Below are 25,226 nucleotides of genomic sequence, written 5' to 3'. Positions count from 1 at the left end.
ATCAAACACTTCTAATTTTAAGAAGAACACATACCTGAAAGGAAGGCTAGTTTCTTCTTCAGAATGGGTAATATTACTGAGGCCTCCATTTTACTCCAGTGAACTTCCTTTTTTTCTGAAAACACAGATATTTAAAATGTCAACTACACAATTATTCTGAAACACATAATTATGACGGTTTATCCCAGGGTTTCTCAACCTCGGATCTATTGACATTTTGAGCCAGATAATTCTTTTTGAAGAGAGTTATCCTGTGCATTGTAGAATAGTCAGAAGTATCCCTGGTCTCTACCCACTAAATACCAATAACACTTCTCCTACCCAGTGTGACAACCAAAGTTTCGTTGTCAAATGTCCTCTGGTAGGCATAATCGCAGCTAGTGGAGAATCACTGGTTTAATTATTTTTCAGAGCAATACTCTTGGGCTAGAACACTGCCTGGTACATAGCAGTAACTCAATACATAATGTGTTGCATACAGGAATTAATCAATTAATCAATCAAAAAGGCAATCAATCTGCAATTGCTTTCCTTATTATTTAATACACAGCTTAATTCCAAATATCTTATTCTTTCCACTCCATTATTAAATGGCTTTCTCTGATATCTCATATTTTTGCTTCCCCATAGCACGTTGTTCTCCTGTTTACCTCAAGATATTTCCTAATACACTGTTTCAATTTTTGCCCCCACTGTTGTCTCCACCTAGCCACATTTTACAGTTTTAAATTCTCCAGGGAAAAAATCCTATTAGCCCAGTTCATCTTTTTATACTAAGCCACAATTCACTCTTCTTGGTTCAGTTTTCCAGGGTCTATTTGGCCACAGCCAGCAAGAGCTTACAGCAAGGGCTAAGGGCAGGACAGTTTCTCTTAAATGAGGGGTTTGTCAGGCAGGCACTCAGAGGCTTGGCCGGCCCAGGATACTCCCAAAACAGGATTTTGAGAAGATTAGGACCTTTAAAATAAAACAAAATAACCAATTCAAAGGTTCAATTATATCATCCTCTTATATTTAGTTTCATGTCTGACAGAGTATTCTCCAACACATTTTATCCCTTCTTCCCTGTCCCATCTACCCACCATCACAACATAGGGCAGTTTCTTGCCATGCCTTATGAAATTTTATTGTATTTAGTGAAAGCTCACTCTCTTGGAAACAATTTTCCAGCACAGCAGAAAATATGACTCTTTATATGAAAATATATTACTTATTCAACAAACACCTGCTATGAACCTATCCCATTTCGGGCTGGGGCTAAAAACTCAAGTCATAGCCCTACCCAGCAAAAACAATCTAGTCTTTTTTTAAAAAAAATCCCAGATATTGGCTTGGCATGGTGGCTCATGCCTCTAATCCCAGGTACTTTAGGAGGCCAAGGCGGTAGGATTGCTTGAGGACAGGAGTTCAAGACCAGCCTGGGCAATACAGTAACACCCCACCTCTACTACTACTACTACTACTACTACTACTACTACTACTACTACTACTACTAATACTTAGCTGGGTGTGGTGGCATGTGCCTATAGTCCTAGCTATTAGGGAGGCTGAGGCAGGAGGATAACTTGAACCCAGGAATTTGAGGTTATAGCGGGCTCACTTTCATTTTCTGTATGTCACTTTCCCGTTTCTGTCCGTAAATTTTACCTGACCATGTGGCAGCCCTGGAGTCACTCTGAACCTATTCTAGTACTGGAGGCTGCCTGATTTACAAATAGTGCTTTGCTTAATTAAACTCTGTCAAATTTGTCTTAAGTTTTTCTTTTAACTTAAGCTTACCAATAAATGACTCTGAAAATATCCAGTGACATCTGGCCAATTAAACAAGATGAAGCTATAGACTATATGCAAAATAAAAATATCTAGAACATACATGTGGCATAATAAGAACATATATTTGGCTTTTGTTCTGGGTTCCTGGTACAGCGCCCCTAAAATCCTTAGAATTTCCTGGGTGATAGGAAATGTGTTACTTGTAATGAATCCCCTCTCATCACACCTAAGTTTATGCTAATGTGGTGACTTACAGTGGGGCTTCTAGGTAACCTCAGGATGGGGCTAGTTGCCAGAAAGATCAAACTTTGATTAGAAGGTCAGCCCCCTACCCCAAACTCTGGAGAGGGGAGAGAGGCTGGAGACTGTCCAATGACCAATGATTTTGTCAATCATGCCTGTATATTAGGTCACTAAATATGAAATGTCTGATTTCGAATCATAAGTTTAGTTTATTATATCTCAAATAAGCAGTACAATTAATCAATGTGCATGCCTAAACTTCTGACACAGTTTTGCCATCTTAACAGTAGCTTGTTTATGCCAGCAGTGAAGAAGCCTGGAGAGCGTGTGGCAATGAAATTATGAAAAGAGTTTTACAGAGCTTGTTGAGAAGTGAATATTTTTCCTTGCCTGAAGTGTTCTAAAGCCTGGAAGAAGTGGTGGTCAGTTGGTGCAAGGTCTGGTGAATATGGTGTATGCAGAGAGTTTTCAAGTCCAGGTTCTGTAGTTTGAGCAGCATTGGTTTTTGCGACATGTGGTCTTGCAAGAGGATTGGTCTGTCTCTGCTGACCAATCTCGGCTGCTTAATCACAAGCATCCTCATCATTTCACCCATTCGGATGCCGTAGACATCTGTTGTAATCGACTGACCATGTTTCATGAAGCTGTTGTGGATAATACCAGTGCTGGACCACCAAACAGACACCATCAGCTTTGTTTGATGAATATTCAGTTTTGGAATGTGTTTCAGCATTTCTTCTTTATCCAACCATCATGCTGAACGCTTGCAATTGTCAAAAAGAATCCATTTTTCATCATATGTAACAATATGGTGTAGAAATGGTTCACCTTTATGTCATGACAGCAAAGAAAGGCAAGCTTCGAGATGATTTCTATTCTGATGCTCATTTAATTTATGTGGTACCAGCTTCTTTACCTTGCCGATCTGTTTCAAATGGTCCAATATTATTGGAATAGTAATGTCAAGCCTTGCTGCTAATTCATGCATAGGTTGAGATGGATTTGCTTTCACTACAGCTTTCAGTGCATCATTATCCACCTTGGTCTCAGGTCACCTACATGGCTCATTTTCAAGATTAAAATCACCAAAATGGAACTTCTCAAACCATTGATATACTGTGCGTTCATTAGTCACATCCTTCCCAAACATTTCATTGATATTTCGAACTGTCTGCACTGCATTGGTTCCATGACAGAACTCATATTCAAAAATAACACAAATTTTTGGCTTATCCATGGTTTCACAAAAAATTGCTCTAAAAAAATGTTTGAAAGATAATCACAAGCCAAAATTTGTGCATTTGAAAGACTGAGGATGTACCTTCACAATAAAAAAATAAGACAAGAAGTATCAAAGTGAAATCCCAGAGATATCAACTGTCAAACTCAGTACTTAAGGAAACTGGATATTCCATACTTAATAACCTAATATTAATAATAAGGTCTCTGTAAAAACCCCTAAACAAGGAGATTCAGAGAGCTTCTGGATGGGTGAGCACATTGGGGTACAAGAAAGGTGGTACACCCAGAGAGGACATGGAAGATTCAGACCCCTCTTCCCCTGATACCTTGCCCTATGATCTCTTCTATATATTTATATATAGCTACAGACATGCCACTGGCTTGATTCATGCTATGGCACCAGCACTTTTGCCCACCAATGCTTTTATACCATCAGTGCAAATGTCAATACAGTAAAAAAAAAAAAGGCAAATAATACCTAAGAATTATTATAAAAAAAGAGTTAGACCTCATGGACCCCTGAAAGCTACAAACAAGAAAATGGCTGATCTAGGCTGTCCATGGGATGCTCCCACAAAGGATTTCAACCTTGAAGGAGTAATGCAGTTGCAGAGACAACTCAGTCTTAGAAACAGAACTGGCTTCCTAATGAGATTTTTCCTGTGGTATGGATGGTATGAGCACAAATTCTCAGCTGTTTTTAATTCCTTCCTGTTTTTTAAGCCTATTTTTCCATCCTTCTCATCAATTCTGTAAATCACACAACATCTTTCCAATACATCCCTTTTCTGCTTACGTTAGCCAGAGTAGACTTTTTTACTCAGTAGAGAAATTTGATTGGTATAAGCAGCAAAACAAGTTTAGTAGACTGCATCTCTTAAGCCTTTTAAAAAAAATCTTTTGCCATTTGTTTTGAATAAGAAGCTCATCAATACATTGAGGTTTTAACCCTTGTCACAGTAAAACCCAATTAAACAGCACCCAAGAATAAGAACATCTGGAATCCCTAAGATCCCACAAGGCATAAAAGAACAAAAGCTGCAGGTGACCCTTGGAATAGAATCTATATTGAAGCATTGCAAGTCAAACTATTGATTTTATGCCAACAAGTGCTAAAGTTTATTTTTTCACCACTGTGTTTTCACCTTCTATGTACTTGAAGGGAAAAGGCAAATGATTTCAGTCTCTTGGTCTAGATTCACTTTGGCAAACTATGATATCCAGAAGCAATCTTCCATTTTATCACTGTCTCCTCACGGACAGGTGCTTTATCCAAACTTTCCTTTACTTTAGACGACCACTTCATCATGGTACAATATTCTTTATTTTTTTAATCCAACAAATTTTTGTTGTTGTTTTGTGTTAAAAATATCCTGAAAAAGTAGTTTAAAGTAATGAGGAATACAGGTTTGTGGGTGTGTGAATCAAGATCAAATGAACTGATAGATAAAATGTAAAGTAGTCAAGAGACAAAAATAATTATGTTTACCCTGTATCTATTCCTCCCTTCTAGAGTTCCCTTTGCATCAATCTCTTTCACTGATGTCACAAAAGAGATGGGTAGTGAAAAATGATTACTGTACCTACCACTACTTCAAATTAAGTGTTTCAAAAGTCATTTGTTTTAAATTTTCAAGTTTTTAGTACAGCCATAAAAAAAAAAGAATTTGCTTCTCTCTGGTTATTTTAACATCTCATACAATAGTTAAAAACAAATAATATAAAAAATACACAAAATAAAGGGAAAATCTTGCAAAATACAACCAACCACCACCATCTCTACAATAAAATGTTAAATAACACAAATGAATCAATTCATGTTCTTCTCTAATGGGATAGATAAAGATCTTTCTTTCTCACAAGAAAAGGCTTATTCAACCTTAACATATATGAGTGGATTATATTTTCAAACAAGGAATGAGGCCAATGAAGAACATTTACCTGTCATGAAATAATGAAAAGTAGCAAGGAAAATATACATTTTAAAAAAACTTGCCAAATAGAACAGACTAATAAATGGAAGAATTAAGGAATTCACAGCATACTTAACAAAGAAAAAAATAAGTACACACCACTACACTTGTCATATTTCACAAACGGTCACTTAAAACAGGACCTATTTTAAGTTACAGTTTATTAAATATAAAGGAGGCAAAAAGCCAGAGTTTATAGCAGATGAAGTGCCTTGGAGACTGGTAAATACATAGGAAAATGCAACCATGACTGTGTGTTACCTTCAGCCAAAAGCAAGAAGCACCAAAATAAGTGTCATTTCTAGGTGCAAAATAAATCCTACCTGAAACAGGAATGATGAATTTTGAGAACTAGAAATACAGAGAAACTAGGTTTACACTGTTATCTGTATCCATCTTCTAGTTTGATCATCTTTCCCAAGATTTTAGAGGGTTAAAAAGAGGAAAAAAGGGCAACCAAACAGTAATTAAGTCACTATCTTGTTTCCCCAAGAGCAGAGACCAAGCCTTATTTATCTTTATATTTATTCATTCATTTCTTCCCTCATTCAACAAATTTATACTAAGAACCTACTAGATGGAGGCAAGGCTAGATGCTCGATATATGTGGCATTCAAAACTATCTGATGAATTAGTGGATAGATAAAAGAACAATAAAATGAACAAATTGTGAAACAAATAGTAAAGCAAAACACTTAAGCTAGAAATCCTAACATTACCACAACTACCTGAATGGTAAAACCTTGAGGGGCAATCATAGGATTCATATGTGCATGCTTTTCCTTCAAGGAGCTCCTCCCAGCTGTCTTTCTACTGGGACAGCCTCCCAGTAGAATGGGAGTGGCTACACTAAGTTGCTGGATGCTAGAGGAACACAGGTTCTTGATGGTGGTTAAGATGGACATCAGTGGGTACCATTGATGGGCGGCCATTAGAGGGCAGCAGAGGATGTATTGAGTAGCAGGAAAGAGGCCTGCAGGCCTTTTAATCAAGACTGGGCAAATTGCATTTCATAAGAGATTGTAATTGATGATACGAGTGGGCGCACTGGAACTCCTCTCTCAATAAGTATAAATCAACCAGTTTATTTGGAAAATTCAGTTAGATTCTTCGACAAGCATTTTTTAACAACCAGTGAAAACCCATTAGGATAGCCTAAGGGTAACTAAATCATCTCTAAATAAATCTACATCATGTAGACACATAATGGCAATGAGTGAAATCAGAATGCCGGCTCCTTAGCCTTGTATTTCCTTGTACATACTATAGCTATAGCTATCCTTAAATTGAGATTAGAAATACCTTCAACTGTTATTACAAAGTAAAAGCAACCTTGGAAATTAAAACAAACAAACAAATGAATACATATATAAGCACTCAGTGCTACCTGGCTGAGTTCATCACTCCACATGGCCATGTATAAAACTATGCAGAAATAAACCAACATTACTCAGCTTTAGGGTAATACATCAATGAAACAAATCAACAGTGGAAAATGTATGTAATTTTTGTTATTGCAGGTGCCAGTATATGATTAGTAATCTGGTTTTATAACAATATTGACAATTCTAAATGAAAGAACAACAATCCTTTAGATAGACTTAAAACAAAAATGACAAAACAATGGCTAATTTTAACCATAAAACAGATCTACCCTAAAGTGTAACTCTAAGAGCTAAAGTATTAACATATAATACCATTTTTACCACATGTATCAGATCTAGTTTACTCAGTGAGGGAAGTAGAAAGGAAGAAAGAAGGAAAAAAGGAAAAGAGAAAAGAGACTTATGATTTTGAATTTTCTATAATCTCCCTTGAGAGACAATTTTACATTAAAGAGTCCAGTGAGACATTAAAAGTCTTATACAATATTTAAACTTCAAAAATTCAAACATCTACTGCAAATGGTAATGACAGCCCACCACTTTAAAATCCTTTTCCAAAACTACAATATAAGCAATCGGCCTTATACCACCCTCCTCACTCTGCCCCTTCTCCTCAGGAGCTACATGAACACTGACATCTACAAAGTCAGAAGCAGAGGGAAGTCCATGCTTGAAGACTTCACTCTCTAGCAATCCTACCAAACCCTTAGTAGCTGCAAATGTCCATTTTTGAAGGTCCAGATTCAAAAATTTCTTAACTGTATAAATTTTTTAAAAAATCTTTGGCTCTTCTTATCTGTGTTAATTTACTGATAAATCTTCAGTTTGGCTGCTTCTTCACCAAAATTAGGGCAGCAAAAGGGAAAAGGAACATTGCTTTAAAGAAGTAAATCACACTTGTGGAATTCCAGGAGGGTAAAGATATTCCTGGCATTCCCAGCTATAAACTACACTCCCTGCCCTTGGCTAGAACCTCATTACCTGCTGCCAGAGCTCCTGGAGATCAACTCTTGAACTGTATGGCTTCTACAACTGAGCCTTGTGTTGAGCTCCAGAAGCCTGAACCGCTTCCTTTTCCAAGGCATGCACGTGTCTACTGAGTTCATCTGGCTGGGTGAGGTCTCCCTCCATCACCAGAGGAGGAAGCAGGTACAGTCACACTAACTTTACAAATGCCATTAGATAATTTCCAGATTCCAACCCCTCTACACTTGTAGGTGTTTCCTGTCCTCTTCAACTCAGAATTTCTCTGTCATCACTAAATCTTTTCTCTCCTAGAAAGAGGTGTTCTTCCTCTGTTCTCAGCAAAGACATACATCGCGCTTATCTCAGACCACATCCAATATTCCAGATATATAAGATTCTAATACATTTGAACAGAGGTTCATATATATTATAGAGTCCCTAATTCCAAGTAATTGACACACAAATTAATTTTTAGTGCCCAATTTTTTATATGTTGGATACCACAAATATACAAAATAGTACTTTTTGCTCAAACAAAATAATATATCTATAACATGAATTGAGATTTTGACACTACATTTTTTGTTTGTATAATGTAAATATTTAGCCATTGGGGGAAAAAAGTAAAAATAGTTTTTAAAAAAAGGTTAAAAAAAGTTTTAAGTTAACTTTAAAATGGGAAATTGTTCCAAAAAATTGAAACTATTACAGTGTTGCTAAGGCAGAAAGAAGCCAGTGAAATGCATTAAAAGAGTTACTTTCCATAAGACTAAAAGTCCCATTAAAAAAAAAATAAATGTATGTTATAATGTATTTTTATTGTAAAACTACAAAAATACTGAATATACTGCAAATGCTTTAACTTGCTCAGTAATTGAAATGTCATTTCACTATTATATAGACTAAGAAACATAAGACACCCATAAAAAATTAAGTATTTATAGAGTGACTACCTCTTTTATCCATCATAAGGATTGTTAGGTTAGCAATATTAGCTATCTTTCCCAAGCAAAGACCTCCCTTGCTAAAGATCTCTTTGCCATGGAATTCTGTTCCAAAGAGTTGTTCTCCCTGAAATGCAGTTTAGTGCAGTGGTAAAAAATCATGGGCTTGGAGCCAGGGTGTGACTCCTGGCTCGCCACTTTACTAGCTAGGAGGCTTTGGCAATTCCTTTCATTTCTTTTATGAGCATTATCACTGAAACTAACTCACAGGACTAAGGATTAAGTGAGCTAATTTGTATATATAGTGTTTAGTATACTCCAAAATGGTAAGGACTCAATAAATGGTATCTATGACTAGTAGCTAAATTTTCCTTCCTCCACTAATTACTGGTTTATTAGTTTATACCCACTGAGGCCACAGTCAAAGCATTCCTACTAAGGCATTCTTGATCCAAAAGAATCAAACAGTCTCAATCTTATCCTGATGGCTTTTTGTATTCCAAAAATACTATTTCATCCTCACATACAATTCTATGAATATTTATGTATGATTCTATTAATATTCCATTTTTTTCTGATGAGAAACTGAGGCACAGAGAAGTCATTGTTGTTCAAAGTCATAAAAAAATTAACAGATTTATAAATCATAGAGTTGGAAACATAGAGATCATCTACTCCAACCTTTTCATTTTATAGATAAGGAAAAGTAGATCTAGAAACATAGATTTACCCTCCTAAAGCTACACAGCAAGTGAGTGACAATGTGAAATCCAGGCTTTTACAGCCCTATCCAGTGCTTCTCTGCACTACACTACATTGTCATATAACAAAATCAAAATTAAAAACATATGAACAAAGGCAGAGAGCTATTACTTTGTATATGTTAATCTTTTTAAATAAATTATAAATATATGTATACAAAAACTTGTACATGAATGTTCATAGCAACATTATTCATAATAGTCAAGACATGGAAACAACCCAAATGTCCATCAATTCTATATGAATAAACAAAAGATGGTACATCCATATAATGGAATACTATTAGGCAATAAAAAATGAGTGAAGTATTGATACATAATATAATGAAGACAAACTTTGAAAATATTATGCTAAATGCAAGAAGCCAGACACAGTCACATATTGTATGATTCCATTTACATGAAATATTCAGATTAGACAAATCCAAAGAGAAAGAAAGTGGTAGACCAGTGGCTGCCCAGGGCTAGGGGAGATACGGGGAGTGATTAGTAATGGACATAAAGTTTGTTTTTGGGGTGATGGAAATATTATAAAATTAAACTGTAGTAACTGTTGTGCAACTCTGAAATCTACTAAAAATCAATGACCTGTACAATTAAAATGACTGTTATGGTATATAAATTTTACCTCAATAAAGCTGTCAAAAAATAATTTTAAAAATAAACAAGAGAATTGCCCACTTTGTAAATCAGGACAGTCTGGATAAAAATGATATGTGCATTTTAAGTATTAAGAAATAAAAACTAGAAATATGTAAGCAATATGTTCCAGAAAGTCTGTAAAATGAACTGCATATGCTTAGCAATTTATCCTCCTGATTTCCACTATAATTAGAACATACTGCTGCGGAAAAACTTCAGCTGAAGAGACAAATTTCTTTCAACACTGTACATTCTGGATGGGGTGAAACAATGAGAAAAAAAAGATTAAATGGATTAAATGAGGGGAAGAAAGGAGAGTATGAGCAATAGCGTTGTGACCACTTTTATATTCATAGATTGCCCAAACTCTCTATTACTCTAAATTGGTACTACAAAGGGAACTTAGATTTGCTTTTTATTTTTAAACACAAGGGAAAATTAAAATGAAATTCTTATCTCTTAGGGTATCTCAAAGTTTTCACATCAACACACATAAAGACATCCAAGATTTGATTAAAGGTTAAATATCTGTTCCCTTTAATGATATTACATGTTTTAAAACAAATCAAGTTTGCTTTTGGAAAAGGTATAAAATGTATCTTTAAATTAAAACAGTATTAAGATTGTTCTATATTCCCTAAAAAAAAACCCTAAAAAAAAAAGATCAAGAGCATCGTTGAACATAAATCACTTTGAAACATGGCCTACCTTAAAAGGTAGGATCTCTAATTATGTATATTTCCTCACACATTCAAATAAAAATAATAATAATGCTAACATTATGATCATGTTTTATGTACAAAGCACTAACCTAATAATCACTTCCTGTGCATTCATTTACAACTCATAACAATCCTATGAAGTTAGAATTATCACTGTCAGTCACCTTTCAATAGCCGAGGAAACAATGGCTTAGGGAGATGAAGAAACGTTAATCTGCTCAAGGTCATGCAGCTTATAAATAGCAAAACTGACATTTAAGCCTAAGGCTGTCTGAGTCCAAGGCTGTGATACCCCAATATAAGAAACATACTGTACATTTGGTCTCTGCCCCTGGTTCCTGGCACAGAACTCTCCAAACCCTTAGACTCTCTTAAGCGAAAAGTGTTTTTTTATATGTTAACAAGGTGACTGCTGACTGTCAGATAGCCTCTGGATGGGAGCTAGCTGCCTGGGAAACCAACCACGTAATTAGAGGGTTGAACTTTCAGTTCCACCTCCCCAACTATCCCCCACCTCCTACCCCCTACCACCATCTCAGGAGGGGAGAGGAACTGAAGGCTGAGTTATCACAATTGATAATCAATCATGCTTAAATAATAAAGTACCCTCCATAAAAACCGACAAGGCCTGGGTTTGGGGATCTTCCAAATTGCTGAACACACGGAAGTTCCTAAAGGGTAGAATGTCCATAAAGGTCATGAGCGCCATGCCCCCTCCCACATACCTTGCCCTGTATATCTCTTCCATCTGGTTATTCATCTGTATCCTTTGTAATATCCTTTATAATAAATGGGTACATCTAAGTGTTTCCCTGAGTTCTGTGAGCCATCCTAGCAAATTAATCGAATCTGAAGAGGGGGTCATGAGAATCCCAATTTACAGCCAGTCAGCAGCAGCACAGGTCACAGCTGGGGCTTGGGAATGGCATCTGAAGGGGGGGCAGTCTTGTGGGATTCACCCTCCACCTGTGGGATCTGATGTTATCTCCTGGCAGACAGTGTCAGAATTGAGATAAATTATAGCCAGTTGGTGTCCACTGGAGAATTGGCTGGTTGCTGGTAAGGAAAAATATCCACACACTTTGGTGACCAGAGGTGAAGTGTTCTGTGTTGACTATGTAAGAAAATAAAAGACATCTGGTTTTTTTCCTGCATTTACTTCAAAGGCTCTGCTCTTATGCCCTAAGTTATATTATTTATCATCTTCTTGGTAATCAATATAGTAACCTTTACTATAATATGAATAAAAATCTTTAACATCCCCCAAATAGAACTGTTCATTTTTTAAGATATGATGATACTAAGGTTATGTTTTTTAAAGAGTCCTTTATCCTGTAGTGACATATACTTTAATGAAATATGTCTGGGTATTTTAATCCATTCATGGTGCTATTACAAAAAACCTGAGACTGGGTAATCTATAAATAGTAGAAATTTATTTCTCACAGTTCTGTAGGCTGAGAAGTCCAGGATCAAGGCACAAGCAGGTTGACTGCCAGGAAAAGGCCTGTTCCACAGTGACATTGTCATCTAAGTGCCCTCATGTGGCAGAAGGGATGGGAGGGCAGAAAGAGTTCAAACTGTGTGTCTTCACCTGACAGGAGGCAGGCACTAGAGCACTCCCTTCAACCTGGAGCCCTGTATAAGGATGCTAATCCCATTCATGAGAGCAGAACCCTCAAGACTTAATCACCTCCCAAAGGCTACACCTCTTAATACCACCACAGTGAAGATTAACTTCCAACACATGAATCTTGGGGGACATTCAGATAATAACACTGGGATTTGCTTCAATAATGGGAAAGGGAGAATAGACATGGAATAGGACTGGTCACCAGTAGGTAACTGTTAAAAGCAGATGATAAGTAAACAGTGGTCCCTTTTACTATTCCCTATGTTTTTTTATGTTTGAAACATACCAACAATATATAAGAGGGAGCTATAATCCTTAAAATTTTTGCAGTTAGCAATATCTTCTTTTATTTCAGAACCTCAAGAGGAGGCAGAAAAGAGACTCTATATACTCTTAAAATATTCTCCTGTTCACCATCATATTCTAAGGCCCTCTGTGGAGAAAGATCTGAGTATTTGGACCCCACTGAAGACTGCTGAGGAGGGAGGAAACCAATTCTGATAAATGCAATAGCCAGAAGATAAAAAGAAGCAGGCAGGCAGGCAGGCAGGATCCCAGCTTGTGCCACTTTGCTGGCACTGGAGACTTTTATTCCCTGTCTCTTTAGGCCTTTCTCACTTTTGTGACTGTAGTCACTTTCTCAGCAGTCTCCATCTCACTCTCCACTATTGCCATGTTATACTTTTTGTTAAGTGATAAAATTACTAAGAAAAGCACAATTTATGTCGACAATATGCATTCACTGTGATATGTGAACAGTAGTGGTTGGTCAGAAGAATAGGCAGATTTTCTAGGTGAAGAATCAATAAATGTCATATTGATTGATCCTGAAAAGAAACAGATTCCAAAGATTGTTTAATATGACATATATTAACACTTAAGAGCATGTTCCAAATTTAATAATAATCTATTAATATTTTCATTACATATAGTCAATAAAGCCAAAAAAGTTACTTCTGAAATCTAAAATAGGTGTTGGCTTAGTCCTTTGAATGTGTCTGTTTGCCTAGGACAATGCCTGGCACACGGTCAACACAAAATAAATATTTGTTGAATAAACTCCCTTCTTAGGATCCTGCTAGCTTTTTCATTTAAGAAGACACTTAGCAGAATAATTAGGAAGGAGAAGAAAAAGTAAGGGCAAAACAAGCTTAGATAACTTTAAATTTGTCAAAGCACTATGAATAGAACATGTATTTACTTTGAACAGAATATTAAATTACATAGTTCAGAGACATTTACTGAAACATTTTGGGACATGGCCCATTAAGATCACAAATGAAGAGAGCACTTTATAAAGCCTTCTTTATGCCGAGCCAGCTCTAACTTTTGGCTTCTGGAAATGGCTTATTTGACTTTACTACTTTTACAGCCTAAGTGAATATTCATTATCTATATTTTAACACTTGGAAAAAGTCACTACTATTTAACATGTACATTCTTCTATTTTATGAAATTACAGCTTAACTGTTAATACAATATTTACCATCACCCCTCCTCCACTTTACTTTCTCACTTTAATTATCTATAAAACCGTTCAGCTCCTGGTAGTTTCTTGCAATATTTAGAGTGCTCCTGACTCTGCCACCCACCTCTCATTCAGCAGATTATCTGATCTAAAGAGTGCACAAATGATTCTACTTTGGGATTCCCCTGGATAGTCAAAATTAAAAGTTTCTGCTAGCAAATATTTGTAATAATTGAGGCAAAATAATACCCATTTTTAGCATCAATTACCAGTATACTCTGAAACAGTTATTAGAATAGTATTTTTCACAGGAAAATACAACATATAAAGTCTAATTTTTTAAAATGAGGAACTATGATAATTGCTCACCTTACAAAAAGTGACTTAAGTTTAAAACGGCTTTGTTAAAGTGGTCACTGCTTCTAGTACAAAGCTTAGGTAGGAGGCACCAGCATTTCCTGTTTTTAATGACTTCTACACTGTCTGTGGAGCCCTTAACATTACTTTCTGTTCCCTTGAAAATGAGCAGAGGCAGCAGGGTGTCAGCATGAAGACTAGAGCCAGAATGACCTGGGATCAAATCTAAACTTTGTCCCTTTTTAGCTGTGTGACCTTAAACAAGCTGCTCTGGCCATCCTCTCACCCTCTCATCCTCTCACCTTACGAGGACAGGGCTGCCATTCAGCATAGGGAATACACCAGAATTCTTCCACTAACTCTCCCTTTTAGCTTAAGCTCACTCACATTGGCTTCAATGCTTAAAATTAAAATTAAAAGAACTAGAAGACAGACAATCATCTTTCCTAAACTGCCTCCTTGAGGTCCTTCCCCTCCCAGAAATCTACCATCTATCAGCTGCTAAGGCAGTAATCTATTTATAGTCTCCAGATCAGTACACTGTAAAACTATAGTGCCATTTTATGTGCTACCAGGCAGCCTCTGTGACATGATAAACATGCTCCATGCATGTGTGTAGTGTGCGTGTGCTATAGATGGGGAAATGCCTCAACACTCTTTCTGGCCTGAATATCATACCTATTACCTCAATTAAGCATCTTACATTTTAGGGGGTTTTATCTCCTTTTTAAGAAAGATATCCATGTGTATAATGGGAGTTGGGGGGAGTTCCAATTTAGAGTTTGTAAAGACAATGGCAGAACAGGAAGATGTTGTAATGACTTTGCCTTAAGATACAGACCTGTGGTAGGAAAAGGATCTGCCCTTACTCAAGGAAGACTGTAGTTCCAGGACTCATCCTACATCAGGAAAGCACATAGGCTTCACCTTGAATGCAAATCAGTCCATTGGAAGTATACAGGCACACTAACTAATGTTATAAGCCACAACTCACAATGAAGACATAACAGTTGCATATATCTATCATCAAATAACAACTACCTGTAAAAGGCAGAAACTACAGGAATGCAAAAAGACACAGTAACACACACACACATGAACTTAACTGAGAATATAAAAAACTTACATTAAACATAAATAAGGTAGATTTTATAGGTATATATCAACCTTTATACTTTTTATACCCTAAATATAAAAAAACTTATATAACATAGGTAGATCTTAGAAGTATATATCAAACTTTATACCCTGCTAAAATACCTCCTTCCTTGCAGTGGAACCACTCTTTAAAAACAAACAAACAAACAAAAAAACAAAAAACAACAACAAAAAAACACCTCTTTCTTAAGTGGACATAAATACTGACAAAAAAAGTGATAACATACTAGGTCATGTTTCAATATATTTCATGAAGAAAAGTAATACAAATGCTCTGATCACAATTCTAATAAAAACAGATATTACTAACAAAATCAAAAACAAAAAGAGCATTCTATCTCAAAATACTAAAACTTGCTACTATTAACTCTTAAGTGAAAGAGAAAAGTACAAAAGAAATTATAGATTCTCTAAAAATATGAAATGATACATTCAATGCACTGAACAGTAGAAAATTTGTAGCCTTGTACATTTATATCAAAAGTAAAAATAAATTCCTAATTCAAATAAACAAAGTAAACCAAGGGATAACAGAGAATGGAAATAATAAAGATAAAGGAAATTAGGTAAGGAATTAAAAAAATCATTATATCTAATTCATAAATCAAAATCCTAGATTTTTTAATTAAGAAAATAGACAAGGTTAATCTAGAAAAAAACAAAAGGGGAAAGTACAAATATCAAAATAAGAAGTAACAAGAGAGAAGATGTGCTGCAACAATATAAAAATATATATTATACAAGATTATTCATTGCAGCATTATTTATAATTGGAAAATACAATTGGAAATAACCTGAATGTCTTCAGACAGGAGGATGGTTGAGTAAAGAATCAGTATATCTACATAATGGAGTACTATACGGCTCTGAAAATGAAAGATCTTTATATTATTATGAAATAATATATATATCCAGTATATACTGTTAAGTGGAAAAAGCAAAGTACAAAGGAATATATGTAGTGTTCTACTTTTTGCGTAGGAAAGAAGACAAATATTAATCTGTTCATTTTGTGCAAAGAGAAACAAAAGAGCTAGATAAATGAGAAACTAATCAGAGTAACTGCCTAGTGAGTGGGAGAGAATGGACAGGCAGGTCAGAGAAGCGGAAGAGATGGGAGGGATGACCAACACTTCCCTGTGTATGGCTTTCTGACGGTGCTGACTTTGGAACCATGTTAATGTTACACACACTCAAAGAAAAATAAGGAGATCAACAAAGATGAGAGAGAATAAAAAAATTCTAAAATAAAATCAAACAAATATCTCTAATGGCATTTCAAATGACTAAAATAACAACAGTAAAGGGGGAAGGGAAGAACTAATCCAAATAACTTTTGAACACAGTATTTTTACTACACATTCTCAGGTTGTAAACAAAAGAGAGCTGTCACTAAACACTAAATTCCAATGGTTTGATTTTTACAGTCTTAAGGATTAGCAATTCTAAATTATCTTCTGTGTATTCTAGGACTGAGCATATAAATAAGTATACCATGTTTAACACAAGCCAGGCTTCTCACTGTCAAAGGAAGTTACAAATAAAGAAGGTGGGGAGGGAGGCTAGAATGAACCTCATAATGACGGTTGGAATAGGAATATTTACTCATTGTTTTTAATACACAGAGATAGATATAGGGATATATGTGTGTATATGTGTGCATGCACACACACGTGTGTGTGTGTGTGTGTGTGTGTGTGTGTGTGTGTGTGTGTATGCCCTTGCTCTGTCCACTAAGAGGGCTCTCATGGTATATTTTATGTGTCAACTTGACTGGGCATGGAGTGTCCAGATATTTGGTTAAACATTATTCTGTTTTCTATGAGGGTATTTTTGCATAAGATTTACATTTGAATTGGTAGATCAGATTGCCCTCCATAATGTAGGTGGGCCTCATTCAATCAGTTGAAAGCATGAACAGAACAGAAAGACCAACCCCCAGTAAGCAACATTTCTCCAGCAGACTGCCTTCATACCTACAACATCAGCTCTTCCTGCAGGATGGCCTTGAAACACAACATCAGTGCTGCCTGGGTCTCCAGCCTGCTGGCCCAGTCTGCAGATTGGACTTGCCAACCTCCATAATCATGTAAGCCAATTCCAATCAGTCAATCATTAATTCCTAATAGTTTCGTTTCTCTGAAGAACCCTAACACAAGAGCTAAAAGCAATGCTCTCTCAGTAGCAATGAGCACAAACGCCCAGATCTTGATTTCTAAATACCATTTCCACTAAAAGGCATTAGGGCTCCTTGATAAAAGGGCAGATTCTAAGGCTGGGTAAGGAAAGTACAAAATGACTCTAGAACACTAGTTACCAGAATATAAGAAAATTCTCAAAGATTTATGGGCACATGTCAAAAGGACACAGACTGATTCAGGTAAGAATCATTATTGTAAGTTAAAACTAGTGGGCAAAAATTTTATGAGAAATAGGATATTTACATAATCTCAAAGTATCTCCCCACAGGAAACATGTTGGTTACAAAGGGAAAGAGAGTAATTTTACAGTAGAGAAATTTGGCAGACACCAACATAACCAAGTTGATAAGAGCTTACACATCACCAGTAATGGAACAAAACAATAGCATGGGCCTCCTGATACGAGGCACTGAGGGCATATCACTTCTGTAGTATTCTAGCCAAAAATGCGTAACCTCAATCTAATCATGAGGACTTATCAGATAAACTCAAATGGTATACTATTTCTAAAATAGTCAAAAATGTCTTATCATGAAACACAAAGAAAGATCAAGAAAATGTTCTAGATTAAAGGAACCTAAAGAGGCATGACAACTGAAAGTAACACATATAATCCTGGACTGACCCTAAACCAAGAAAAAAAAAGTCTCTCTTTTACTCAAAAAGACATTAGGAAATATAGCAAAAATGTTAAAAAAGCCTGTACAGTATTATGTCAATGTTAATTTCCTGGTTTTGATGATTGATTGTATTGTGGTTCTACAAAAAAAGAAGTCCTTGTTTTCTGGGAAATGCACATGGAAGTATTTAGGACTAAAGGGACATAATGTTTACAAATTACTCTCAAATGGTTCAAAAAAAGAAATAGTATTTATTTATTGCTTTATGAAAAGCAAATGTGGTAAACAAAAAAATAAGTTAACATTAGGAGAATGTGATGTGAAGGCTATATGGGAATTCTTTCAATTATTTTTGTAACTTTTCTATAAGTCTAAAATTATTTCAAAATAAAACATATTTAAGTAGTGTTACAAGTAGTATTTGATAATAAACTTTTCTATATTATCCCACGATACATGTGCACACCCACACAAATGTATTATAAAAACCAAAGGCAAAAACCTAAGAGAAACTCTCATGTTATTCTTTTCCTGTACCCTCTACATAGAAATGATACAAAGCCTGCTAACTCTATCCTCTTCTCTTCAGTAACACTATTGCCTCAATTATTGCACAACCTCTGAAAGATTTCCTGACTCCAGACTGGTCCCCTTTCAATTCACCCTTCATACACTTGCAAAGTTAACCACCTCACTAATCTACTGGAAAATCTTGAATGATCCTCCATGGCCAACTCCTTTACAAGACTCAAGTCTTTTCTATTAATAGGCCTCTCTCTCCACCTCCTGTCTTTCTCATCAGCAAGAAACCAAGTGCAGCACTCTGAACTTGCAATGTTTCATGGTTTGTGCCCTGGCCTATGCTGTCATCTTTGCTGAAATAGCATTATTGACAATCCTTTGTCTAGGAAATTTCTACTCCTGTTTTAAACCCTATCTTAGCTTCACAGTCTCTGTGAACCCTTCCCTGACATAACACTCATGTGAGGATGTGTAACTATTCTTTCCCTCCTCAGTGCTATTGTCTACCTTCCACTCTATTATACTCACCACTCATTATTATCTGTCTTCCCTTCTAACATGAGTGTCCTGACAGAAGGGACCATGTCATTTTTATTTGTTGAATGACTTGGAATACAATAGGTCTTCATATGGTGTTTATTACAATGAACATGTTCACAAACACACACCACATAAGCATATAGTAAAGGGTAGAAAATGTCAAGAAAGCCTCAAGCTGTAGGTTGATAAGTAAAACCTAAGAAAATTAAAAAAAAATAAAAAATTTTAAGTCTGACATTTTCACAGGGGAGATGATACATGCTCTTGTTATTTAACATAAGTTAGAACAAGTCCTAGACTTAATATTTTTATACTCATCTTTGAAAAACAGATAATCTGACATAGTATTTAAATTTTTCTTTTATTTTCTTTTTCTTAAAAGAAGTATATTGTCAGCTAAGTGTGTGTCACCAATGGCCTGGAGCACACATTTTCAAGATGCTCTGAGAAAACATACCCCAATTTTTATTTTCTATAGTTTGATGATTAAGAGCACTTTGTCGTTCATAGGCTTTAAAACCATGAGTTGGAACCAAAATAAATGTATGTAAATAAAATAATATAAAACTGAAGTAGTTTTACTTTATAATATTTAAGTGCAAGAATCATCTTTTTGGCTAAAGTGCTATAAAAGCAATAATTCCTGATTTAGACCCAATTCTATAAAAAATCTAATCAATGCTAAATCTTATTTTCTTGATCTAAAACTAAGCCAATTATATAATCCATCAGGAAGAAGGTTAAAAGAAAACATTGCAAATGCTCTCCTTTCTGATATATTACAGGGATAAATGAAATTATTTTCTAATCCTAAAACAGAGATCCTTAAATTATTAATGACAAAATAATCCATGTGAAAGCTTTCATGAAAAAAAACCATGACATATAAATATGCAAAATCATAACTATAGAAATTAGCACTGTTATTGTTGTCTTTGATACCTCACCCTCCTGGTTTTTCTGATTGCTCTCTGATGACAGATCACCTTGTCTTAGACTTTTTTGGGGACTTGGCATGATTTTATCCTTGCTTACCTGGCCCTTCCCACATTTCTGTCATAGCCTACATTTACAAGCACAAAATTTAGCATCTGTGAAAAGTATATGCTTCAGGAGGTCAGGGACTGAGTCAGTTTTATTTACCATTATATTTGTGCCCCTTCCCTATAAGTCCCAAGTACAGTGTCAGTGAATATAAGACAAATGGCTGAGTTCATTTGGATATATTTTTTAAGGCCTAACTTTTATAAGGATTTAGTTTATTTTCTTTTGGAATAAAGAAAGTGATTATTTTCCAGAGTACACACTGGTAATTAGACATGTGTGCCAAATATTGCAATAGGCCTACTTTCAGTAGCATAAAGGGGTAAGTTCAAAATCTGCTCTCAGTGTTTCAGAGCCCAGAGACTTCCCCTGCCTCTACTTACCAGAGACAAGAAGAGTTCATGGGAGTTGGTACCTTTATCTCCTGCCAGAGGGATTGAGATCTAACAAGGGCATACAAGTTCTGAAAAGATGCTGTAAGTATTAAGTACAAGCTGACCCTCAAACAACGTGGGGCTTAGAGGCACTGACCACCCCCCATGCAGTCAAAAATCTGCATATAACTTCTGACTCCCCTAAAACTTAACTACTGTAGCCCACTGTTAACTGGAATGCTTATTGATACTGTAAGCAGTCAATTAACGCATATTTTGTATATGTATTATGTACTATATTCTTAGAATTAAGTAAGCTGGAGAAAAGAAAATATTAAGACAATCATAAGGAAGAGAAAATATATTTACTATGCATTAAGTGGAAGTAGATCATCTTAAAGGTCTTTATCCTCCCTGTCTTCACATTGAGTAAGCTGAGAAGGAGGAGGAGGGGTTGTTCTTGCTGTCTCAGGGGTGGCAGAGGTGGAAGAATACCCGTGTAAGTGGACCCACACCGTTCAAACCCATGTTGTTCAAGGGTCAACAGTATAATCACGCTAATAAGCCCATTGAAAAGTGTTGGCATAATAAAAACTAATGCCTTCTCATGATCTTCCCTTAGAAATCCTATTACAGATCGATTAAATTTCTTCAAAATTTAGATTCTGCAAAAATATATATTAAATAACACATTATACTTGTAGCATACACTACATTTAGAAAAACAGAAAATTTGACAAGTAATTTAACAATAATCCAATAACCTGCTACCACTCCCTAAGATTGATTTAATATAAAGAAAGTATCAGCCATTTGAAGTAGTCTCCTCAATCATGCCAGTTTCTATAAGAAAATGGAAACTTATTAATTAATAAATTACTAAGTGTAGGGAAAAGAGTCAGTGTCATTTTATAATTCTTTCTGTATTTTGCTTATAGAGGTCACACATAATGAGTCAAACTGAATATGTGTCCCTAAAATAAATAGCAAACTAGAGCACCTAATTTCTTCTTCCTCAGAGGAAAGGCTTTGTTGTCACAAGAGTTAATTGAATTCTTATCTTTGATTCTATTTTTTTCTCTATTAACTGACCTCTTTTCTACTTTTTTTCTTCCTCTGACTTGCCCTTCTTTTCTTATCCCTACCTGCTTTTATTAGTAGAAATCAAAAGTCTTGTCAGTGTCTTAAGTTAAATACACTAACTACTTAGATGCCAAATGTCTACACCAATTTTATCATAAGACATTCAAGAGTACCACAATTACTAATCACTACTAATGTCTGATTTTTCTGCTCTAGCACAAATTCCTTGTTTACAACCAGTTGAGATACCTATAGTCTTACTAGTATCTTGGTGTCTGACAAAAAACAAATATTCAAAGTCAGATTAAAATTATTAATTCAACAAAAAATGCCCAGTTTCAATGGCCTATATAAGATGCTATATTCTGTGCACTGTTCCTAAAACCACCTTTAAAAAAAAAATCAACAGAGAATTTAAAAAATATCTTTGAGAAAATAATCTTGGATTTTGTAATTTTAAGTTGCCTAAAGAAACCTGATTATTTTCACAAAATACTGCCTTCCCTTTGCAAACCAGATTGTATTTCACATAACACTTTACACTACAATCACACAGGTGAGTCATTTGAAGGATGTATTAATAAAAGAGTTTAAAAATCTGTTGAGGTAAAAACTTTTGAAGTACAAAGTTTAAAGCTACACAGATGGAGGCATTCCAGGACCAAACTTTAAAAGTGACTGAAACCACTGGTGTTCTCTTAGATTTTAATCCAGCTACATATTAGAATCACTTGGGGAGTTTTTAAAAAAATATTATCCAGCCTGGGAGAGAAAGCAAGATCCTATCTCTTAGAGAAAAAAAAAAATCAATTCAGGTCCCTACAACCCACACCAAATTAACTGAATCAGAATCTCTGGGTTTGGACCTGGGCACAGGAATTATTTCAGAGCTTCATAACATACAACTAGGATTCAAAACCACTGCCCATGTATAATGATTAACATAGCCTAAAATGTGTTATTTAGCATTAATATACTTTGTTCTTAATGAAATGTCATTCAGCTAAACATAAATCTTTAAAGTATCTAGTGTTCCAATGTTTAAGTACAATACCAACAAGAGTAGGTCCTCTACAATCATATGTTGGTGATACAGATATTTTAACAATGAAAATTACAATGATCACCTTACTTTAGAAGTAATATGAAACTAGTATATATTATAATGCAGAACATATTGTTATATTTTGACATTTTGCAATACTTCCAGTTTCAAATCCTTCAAAATGTTTGATGATGCAAATACCTAACAGCCTGCAAGTTACAAGGTGATGGGATATATAGGCTTGAAATAAAGGACTGGGGCATTTCAGACAGAAGAACAAACTGATCAAAGTCATGTTACACAGACAGTAGAAGCATAAAATCTTATAGAACAAAGGAGAAAGTCCAATGTTCCATCTATACACAATGGTGTGACAGAAACAAACAGGGGTAGTTGGAAATGGAGAGAAAGCTAAAATTGCGTATAGATTGAGAAGCTCTCTGAATGACCAAGAAACTTTATTAGTCTTTCAGCAATAGAGAGTCAGTGGAAGTTTTTTAAAAGGAATGAGCCAGTGTTCCCCATCCTGCAAGATGGAGTAAATATGCTTTTTCCGATTCCTCTCACTGGGTACAACTAAAAGCCCTAGACATTATAGATAAAACAAGCATAAAAAGTGAAAGGTGAAAAGAGGAAGGTGGACTGACTAGGGACCTCAGGACCCAGGGAACAACTCCGTGTTAAGTTTCCCTTGCCTCATTAAATCTTGGACTGCAAATGAAAAGATGGCAATCTGGAAACACCAACAGAGGGAGACAAAAATAAAGCCCAATAAAATTCTTTAGCCAAAAGACCAAGAAGGGGCAGTCTAGCAAGACAGAAAACTTTAGATAACAATACTGCTATTCTAGCCAAACACCACGCAAAACACTGTAGGGCCCACCCACACCCATGCCAGCAAAAGCCAAGTGGAGAGCCTAGACTTCTACTCTCAAAAGTCTGTAAGGAGGCATCCAACACCCCTAGCAGGGTGGAGTCTGAGAAGACCAAGTAGGGATCCAAGACTTTCATGTGGTAATGAACCCCCAATCCTGCTATATCCTTCATCCTGGCTATGTGAGTAGAGCCCTGTCTAACATGGGGGCGCTGTTAGAATTATCTGACAAAGATTTAACACAGCCATGATAAAAATGCTTCAACGAGCAATTATAAGCATGCTTGAAACAAATGAAATATAGGCTCACCAAAGAAAGAGACAATCTTAACAAAGAAATAGAAAATATAAAGAGGAACCAAATGGAAATTTTAGAACTGAAAAATATAATAATAACTGAATGAAAAAGCTCAGTAAATGGACTCAGCAGAATGGTGGGATAACAGAAAGAACTAGTGAACTACAAGATAGTAGAAATTATACAATCTTAATAATAGAAAGAAAATAGATTAAAAAAACAGATGAACAGATCCTAGGGAACCTACGAGACTACAACAAAAGATCAAATATTTCTGTAATCAAAGACCCACAACTAGAGGAGAAAGGGAGTGAGGGAGCCAAAAAAGGTACTTGAAGAAATAATGGCTAAAAACTACCCTAATTTGGCAAGGGACATAAACCTACAGATTCAAAAACTTGAGTGAACCCTAAGTAGGAAAAACACAAAAACAATCTGTGCCAACTTATGTCATAATTAAACTTCTGAAAACTAAGAACAAAGAAAATATTCAGAAAATAAACAAAATATTACCCACAGGAGAAAAAAACAATTCAAATGATTGTAGGTTTCTCATCAAAAACCATGGAGGCCAAAAGGGAGTGGCACAATATTTTCCAAGTGCTGAAAGAAAAGACTGTCAACCCAGAACTCTGTGCTCAGCAAAAACATATTTTGGGCATGAGGGAGAAATCAAGATATTCTCGGATGAAGAAAAACTAAGCAAAATTTTCACCAACAGACATACCCTAAAAGAATAGCTAAAAAGAAGTTCTCTAAGTCAAAAGATAAATGAGAAAAGAGGACACCATAGAACATTATGAAAGAAAAAAAACATGGTAAATAAAAATATGGGTTATATCCAATAGACTTTCCTTGTCCTCTTGAGTTTTCTAAACTATGTTTGACAGCTGAAGCAAAGTTACATCTGCCTGACATCATTCTAAATCTATGTATGGGAAACATTTTAAGACAATTATATTACAAATGGGGAGGGAAAAGAGACAAAGGGAGGTAAGATTTCTATACTTCACTCAAACTGGTAAAATGATGACAACAGTAAGCTGTAATAAGTTATGTACATATAATATAATACCTAGAGAAATTACCAAAAAAGAAACACAGATATGCTCAAAAACACAATAGATATATCAAGACGGAATGCTAAAATATGTTCAAGTAACCCATAAAAAGGCAGGAAAAAGAAAGAGGCAAAAGAAAAATAGAGATAGAGAACAAAAAATAAAATTGCAATCTTAAGCCTTAACATACCAACAACTACACTAAATATAAATAATCTAAATATATTAATTAAAAGGCATTAACAGAGTAGATGAAAAAACATGACACAACTATTTGCTCCCTACAAGACACTCACT

General features: G+C 35.4%; 1 protein-coding gene across 2 annotated transcripts in view; it reads right to left on the bottom strand.

The window, feature by feature from the left end:
• SESTD1 (SEC14 and spectrin domain containing 1) overlaps window positions 1-25,226 on the bottom strand; it is a 93,174-nt gene that overhangs the window by 50,851 nt on the left and 17,097 nt on the right. For both annotated transcript variants that reach the window (XM_045559084.1, XM_045559083.1), the window contains exon 2: window positions 35-115. In XM_045559084.1, coding sequence (XP_045415040.1) covers window positions 35-89 — 55 coding nt within the window. In that variant the 5' untranslated portion in view covers window positions 90-115. The remainder of the gene's footprint in view (window positions 1-34; window positions 116-25,226) is intronic.

The sequence above is a fragment of the Lemur catta genome, chromosome 8 (genome assembly GCF_020740605.2).
Source record: "Lemur catta isolate mLemCat1 chromosome 8, mLemCat1.pri, whole genome shotgun sequence".
NCBI lineage: Eukaryota > Metazoa > Chordata > Mammalia > Primates > Lemuridae > Lemur > Lemur catta.
Note: the sequence above shows the minus strand (reverse complement) of the source record. Positions and strands in the feature narration are given on the sequence as shown.